The 7,375-nt window shown below is 45.6% G+C and overlaps 1 protein-coding gene across 1 annotated transcript; it reads left to right on the top strand.

Moving 5' to 3' along the window:
• The first annotated feature begins 341 nt into the window (after positions 1–341).
• LOC116990177 (beta-2-microglobulin-like) lies at positions 342–6,969 on the top strand. Its single transcript, XM_033047729.1, has 4 exons — positions 342–485; positions 4,217–4,495; positions 5,848–5,873; positions 5,963–6,969. The coding sequence occupies exons 1-3, from the start codon at positions 437–439 to the stop codon at positions 5,856–5,858; spliced, it is 339 nt and encodes a 112-aa protein (XP_032903620.1). The 5' UTR covers positions 342–436; the 3' UTR covers positions 5,859–5,873; positions 5,963–6,969.
• Positions 6,970–7,375: the final 406 nt, after the last annotated feature.

The raw sequence follows: 7,375 nt of genomic DNA, 5'->3' as shown, positions 1-7,375 counted from the left end.
GCATTTTGTGTCTATCTTCGATTTAAACCAGCACCTACTCGAATACAATAACAATGGTGAGGTAGATTTGTCAGTAGGTTTGTAGATAGACTGATCAGTAACCAGTCTGCAAGTTGCCCCGCCCTGTGGTGGCATTGACAGTCTAGGGGAAATCCAAAGTATCAGAGTCCATTGCCCGGACAGATCTTGCTTCAAGCACACGCCCCCTCTCGTTTGCCGGATCGCAAACTCTACAGAGCTCTTTCACCCGGAGACTAGTGACAAGCCGCTGGTGAATGTTTTGCGATTGGCTTTGCTGGGGCCGATGGGCGGGATGCTCCCGTGCTATTGGTGCCAGGCCGCCGGATCGTTGCCCTCATTCCGAAGCGGAGACGACGGACGCAGGATATCTACCTTCGATACTCCAGCATCTGTAGCTCCTTCTTAAACTCTCGACATGTTGCGCTCTCTCATCCTGCTCTCGATGGGGCTGCTCTCCGCGGCGAGTAAGTATACTTTGGCGAAGTGCAGAAATACAGCGCGGTCCATTCGGCCCCTTGCCCCGCCGTGCCCGCCCGCCCGCCCGCCCGCTGAAAGTGAAAGTGCTTCTTTTCCAGGATCCCCTCCCCGCTCATCCCAATACCCCAGGTCCCATCTCTCTACCTAAAGCCTATTTACCGCCAGTCTGCCCTCTCGAAACGATCACTTGCTCGAAAACGTCTTTCCCCCATCTCTCTCTGAAAGTGCTGCCCACCAGCCCTAATACCTCGTGCCGGTCAAAACAATCCCCCCCTGTGTCCCATATCCTCCCCTCAAAACTCCTGAATCCCATATCATCCCCCCCCCCCCTCCCCAAAAAAAAGCTCTATTTCCCCCTTCCCCCTCGCTCCGAAAACTTTCTAGGTCCATATCCCCCCCCCAGTAACCGTCAACTAATATACATCAGAAGACCCTCTCGCTAATACCCCATTCCTTCTCTCAAAAGAACCTTCCCTAATGCCCGAAGATAGACACAAAACGCTGGAGTAACTCAGCGGGACAGGCAGCATCTATGGAGAGAAGGAATGGGTGACGTTCCCGGTCGAGACCCTTCTTCATTCGACGCCAGACCTCGCTCTAGCTTCCCTAGTGCCCCATTCCCTCAAAACTAATGCCCCAAACCCTAAACACTCTGAAAGAAAGCCCCTCCCACTAAACCTAGTCCCCCTTACCCCCTTTTGGAGGGCGCTCACTATTACCCCATATCCTCTCTCCAAATGAGCCCCCCTTATTAACCCTTGTACCCCATATCCTTCCTCAGAAAGAGCCTTCGCTAATACCCCACTCCCTTTCCCAAAGAGCCCTCCTAATTCCCTATATCCCCTCTCAAAAAGAGCCATCTCTAATGCCCCATGCTCTCTCCCCATTAACCCAGATACTGCATCCCTTTGACTCAACAGAACCCCCTCCAAAGTTCTGTATCCTCTATCTCAAAAAGAGCCCTCCCCATTTACCCGAATACTCCATAGCTTGTCGCACCAAAATAACTATCCTCATTAACCCTAACTCTTTATGGCCTTTCTATTGGAATGAGACCCCTCCCCGGCCATTTTAACCCTGATGTCCCGTGTGTGTGCTCTCTTTTGCTTTGGAAGAAGTCCCCTAAAATGTCCCATGTACTGCGTGAAGTCCCGTCCACTCTTAGAAATAGCCCTTCCTCCGGCCTCTTGCTCCCATGTCTCTTCTCCCCTCCCCCATTTTGAAACATTGCTGAAAAACCTTTCCCATTACCCCGAATTCTCTCCTCAAAGAGCTGCCCATAAACCCCAACACTGTGTGCCCCCTCCCTCATTCTCTCTTTGTTCAATGCACCCCGCTCCTCACGGGATTGGATACCATTCCCGAAGCTGGAGGGATATTTGGAGAAAATGTGAACAGGGACTGAATTTGGATGATCGGTTTTGATCGTGTTGTGAAAGAACATGTTCAAAGGGCTGAATGGCCCTATTTATGGCCTTGCTCCTATTTATTGTGTTCATTTAATTACCTCAGTGATCCTCCCCGCCCCCTCTTTCACTGCAAGTAACTCCTCCCCATTACCTTCATGTGCTATATCTTCTCATGGGGAAAGAACCCTTCCCCCAACCCCGTCAACTCTGATGCCTGATGTGCACCCATTTCACTTTCAGAAAGAACCCTCCCATTCTCTGTAATATCTCTCCGCCCCTTCTCTGCAAGAGGCACCCGTTAAAACTCCGAGCCCCTTTTCCAAAGAACCACTTTTAGTCCCTCTCCTCTCTCTGTAAGTACTCCACATTTCCACTACGCCCCCTTTCCCTTGGAACAAGACCCCACCCCTATTGTCCACAATGCCCCTGCGCCCTCCTTCCCTCTCTGTCCATTTCCCTCTCTCTGAACGAGCCGCACCCCATTAGTTCCACGTCCGTTCCTTAAAAGAAAGAGCCTTCAATTAACGCTCCTTGCACACGCTTCTCTCCATGTCGGCCCCGGTGAAGAGGATACATTCTTGAAATGTAGCTGAGTTGGATTTTTAGATCTGTGCGTTTAGCAACCGACAGGGTGAACTGATTGTTTTGGATCCAAAACACTAAACGTGTTGGAATGACTCAGCGGGTCAGGCAGCATTTGTGGAGGGAACGATTGTGCACCATTTTGTGTCGAATTTCTTCAGTCTGAACAGTCCTTGTGTCTCTGCTTTAGATCTACCACAGGAAACTAGAAAGAGTTAATTAACAACCATATTGTTAAGAATCTCAGACGAGATCACGGTGGCGCAGTGGTAGAATTGTTGCCTCACAGCGAAACCCGGGTTCAGCCCCAACTACGGATGCTGTCTGACCTGTGTGGGTTTTCTCTGAGATCTTTGGTTTCCTCCCACACTCCAAAGACATACAGGCTTGTAGTTTAATTGGCTTGGTAAATGTAACAAAAAAAATTGTTCCTAGAGCGTGTAGGATAGACGTTAATATGTGGGGATCGCTGGTCGGCATGGACACAGTGGGCTGAAGGGCCTGTTTCTCCATTATATTTCTTAACTAAACTAAATCACATGACAGAGCCCTGTTAGATTTTAGTGTCGTTCAAACTGAAACCAGGGTTTTCAATGGAAATAAACTAAGGGTCAAATTTGCTGGGGTTAATTGGGAAAATCTATTAAACGATATAAACATGGTTTATCGTTTATTGCTTTAAACATTTTAAAGAATTAAAATATCACATGCAACACATTATATTCCTTTAAGACGCAAGGACTTAACAGGAAAAGTAATCCAAACAAAGACTACAGGAGCAATAGTTGTACATTCAAAAGCTGACAAAAAGTTGTTAGAAAAAACACCGTTAAGCATGCGGATTGAAAATTCAACTGAAGAGAATTAAAAAATTAATGAAGAAAGATGATTGAGGTTTCAAGTTGTAGGGTATTTGTCTATTTGTGGGGCTTTATGAGTTGCTCTATCATCAGATTTTATCGTCCCTCACTGGGAAAGGTGCTGCCGAGCTAATATGGTGTTGGGCGTACTTTGGGGTGTTGTACCTTGAGAAGTTTGAACTGGTTGGTCAGGAGAGTGGAGGGAGGTACAGTGGCACAGCGGTTGAGTTGCTGTCCTACAATGCCAGAGACCGGGGTTCGATCCTGACTATGGGTGCTCTCTGCACAGTTTTTTTACATTCGCCCTGTATCAGTGTGCATTATATCCGGGAGCTCCGGTTCCCTCCCACACTCCAAAGACGCATAGGTTTATTGGCTTATGTAAATTGTGTGCCGGGTAGAACTGGTGTCCAGGTGATTGCTGGTCAGCATGGACTCAGTGAACCGAAGGGCCTGTTTCCATGCTGTAACTCTACACAAACTAAACTAAGATGACGTATCTCAACCAGAAGCGTTGACTGTCCACTTCCCTTCCACTAATCCCCTCTACCTGCGCTTGATCCATATCCCTCCATTCCCTGCATATCAATGTGCCTATCTGAAAGCCTTTTAAACATTACTACTGTACCTGTCTCCACCACCACCTCTGGCAGAGTGTTACCCATCACTCTCAGTGTAAAATAAAAAACTTGCCTCGCACATGTTCTTTAAAATGTGCCCATCTCACCTTTAAAGCTTTGCCCTCTTTAGTCTTTGACTTTTCCACACTGGGGAATGTTTTTGACGGGATTCTCAATCAGTGCAGGAGACCGTTGTTTGTGCCAGATTCGAATATGTCCTCATTGTGGTTCTCCTGTGCATCCGCAGATCCAAGTCTGCCACAGGTCTTGGTGTACACCTTCAAACCCTTGGAGAATGGTGAGACCAACACCCTCCTCTGCCATGCTAAAGAATTCAACCCACCGAACATCAAGCTGCAACTGTTTGCGGATGGCAACCCTTATTCTGACGCAAACCAAACTGATCTTAGCTTTGAGTCAAACTGGAAATTCAAATTGACCACGTTCATCGAAATAATTCCCAGGGATGATGTGGAGTATTCCTGCCACGTGACGCACATGGGTAAAACCAATATCTACAAACTGGGTGAGTAAAGCATCCATTGGTTACAAATCATATACAGTAAAGCTTTAATCCTGCACGCTTGGCACTTTGGTGGTGCTAGACTAGGAGATATTAGAAGTTATTCCCGATTAAATCACCCAAAAAATTCAATTCACTCTTTGATTTGGACGTTACATGGCATGATATACTTTCCAGTGAAGCCAGTAAGTTCAATTACATGGATTTGAGGTGAGAACGGCAAGATTCAAACAAACCTTTTCACTGAGAGGGTGGTAGGTATATTGAATGATTGCCAGTTGAACCAGGTACTATAACAGCATTTTAAAGACACTTGGACGTGTACATGGATAGGAAAGGTTGAGAGGCACATGGACAAATAGTTCAGATAGGGCATCTTGGACGAGTCGGGCTGAAGGACCTGTTTCCCTGCTGTGTGACTCTGAGACCCAGGGGCCTGGTGAATACCAGGGAAGTCCCGGAATCAAGAACACTACATGAGAATGCATCTAATTTCACTTGACGGATGCTGAACCATTCATTAGCAGATTATTGGTGCTTTGCTGCACATGAACACACACAGCTTCACGCACTCTTTACCCCATTGTAGTACAGGCCCTTCAGCCCTAAACACAAGTTCCTCAGCAACTGGATCATCCTACCACAACCAGAGAGCCAGTGCTAAACTACTATCTACCTCATTCATGACTCTCGGATTATCCTCGACCAAACTTTGCTGGCTTTACCTTGCACTAAATGTTATTCCCTTATCATGTATCAATACACTGTAAGTGGCTCGATTGTAATCATGTATTGTCTTTCTGCTGACTGGTTAGCACGCAACAAAAGCTTTTCACTGTACCTCGGTACACGTGACAATAAGCTAAACTGAAACCCTCCAACTGGACACCTAATATCAATGCTTAGTTAAATTCTACCTTTGAACATTACCAAGCATCCATTATTATATAAATCACCTGAATGTCTGGGTGAGATTCCTGCCTGATCCTCATTTCCAGGTATCCATTTTCTGTGGATGAATTTCCAAACACTTGAAAAAGCTAAATGTGGGTCTGTCTTTTGGTATAACATCATACTCACGCCATTTTCAGCCCTGCACTAAACATGACTCTGTGGTTCTGAACCCAGATTGAATCACAGTTAGGATGGAGATTCAGATAAAGAAAACAAAATAAGGAAGCTAATACAGGCAAGATGGTTTGGACAAAGGTAATGACAGACACAAAAACCTGGTTTAACTCAGCGGGTCAGGTAGCATCTCCGGAGAAGAAGGATCATGTGATATTACGGGTTGAGACCCTTCTTCAGACTTGGTCACAGACTAATGATGTTTTTGTTCTCTTGTTCACTTACAGATTCCTTCTAGCCTGCTGCACCACAGGTAAGCAAACTGACATGTCATATGGCTACTGATTAGAATATTCTAACCTCACATTCAGACTTCTCACTCGTATTTCTTTGTTTTTGCAGGCATGAACATCGACATGATTTCTGAATAATTAACCGCGAAGTTGATCATCTTTAAATTTAGTTTTTAATCAATTTGTAGTATCAGGATAAAGGCACCTGCAAGATTGGCTTCAGATCCTTGCAATTGAAGCTACTGGCCCCTTGCTTTTTCCTTCGCGGTGTGATCAATAATGTAGCTTTTAACCGCTCGCTTGTTTGAAATGTAGTTTCCCCTCCCAACTGCTGCGGAGAATTGGCCTACAAGAAGAAACCAGTCCTTTTCCTCTCTCCAACATCCCATCCCACTCCAACCCCCTCCCCCCCCCCCCCCCCTCCCACTTCACAACCCTGCTTTGGAATTTGGATAGCATTTGGCACATCCTACTCCTTGTCCTGTTTACTCAATCTTCACAAAGGAGGGATCGCTGTACTCCCATATACACCGGCATGCACTGACCTTGCAGTCAGATGTCCAGATGCGATGCTTATTTTTGAGGCAGCAGCTCTACCAGCTGTGCCATGCATAATCTCATTATTTTTGTACCTGTAATAATCTTACTTTTGTTAAATAAAAAGTGGAGCTGTTAAACGATCACAGTAATCAACCTCCATCAGTGAACCCACAAGTACATCCCCAGAAGGTCAGATCTTGAGCTGAGAACTATACGTCCAAAGTCACTTCTTCCTCCCATGGTCCACTTGCATGGTGCATCTGAAATTACAGTTATCAGTTACTCCATCACTTTGTGCCTTTGGTGTCAACTAGTATCTAAAATTCCTTGTTTCCATCTTATTTTGTAATGCTTCTGGCCAGTCCCCCCTCCGCACCCTTTCCCACAGTTATATTCCTCCCTGGCTATTTGCATGGTTAAGTTCATATTCAGCTGTTGATTTAAATGATAGTTTTTAACAGGCACAAACATGAGTGTCTTCATTTTTGCTGATTTTTGAAATAGAATTGTTGGATTTTAGGGGGGTTATTTTATCAATAATTGACTTGGCATACATGCCTAATAAAGAGTGATTAATCTTTTCCGCTTGCGTTTTTCATTTGTGAAATTTGGGTACAAGGAACCAGTGTTGACATCGGTATTGGCAATACAACAACAACTTGCAGTTATACGGTGCCTTCAACTTGCCGAGTAGGTACATAGAACAGTAAAGCACAGGTGTAGGAAGGAACACTAGGATTCTCTCTCCATCCCTCCCCATTCCCAGTTCTCTGACCTGTCTTTATGTCTCCGACTGTATTTTATCTGTTTGCTTTGTTGTTACCTTCTCCCAGCTAACAATGATCTATTCTACATTTTCCTTGATCTGCATTCCCTTTATCCTATTTTTATACCTTTCACTTCCTTTATCTATGAATCTCCCTCTCACCTGACACCCCGCCATCCCGGGAATTAACCTTGTAAACCTACGCTGCACTCCCTC

This window comes from Amblyraja radiata, chromosome 30 (assembly GCF_010909765.2).
Source record: "Amblyraja radiata isolate CabotCenter1 chromosome 30, sAmbRad1.1.pri, whole genome shotgun sequence".
Classification (NCBI taxonomy): Eukaryota; Metazoa; Chordata; class Chondrichthyes; order Rajiformes; family Rajidae; genus Amblyraja; species Amblyraja radiata.
Note: the sequence above shows the minus strand (reverse complement) of the source record. Positions and strands in the feature narration are given on the sequence as shown.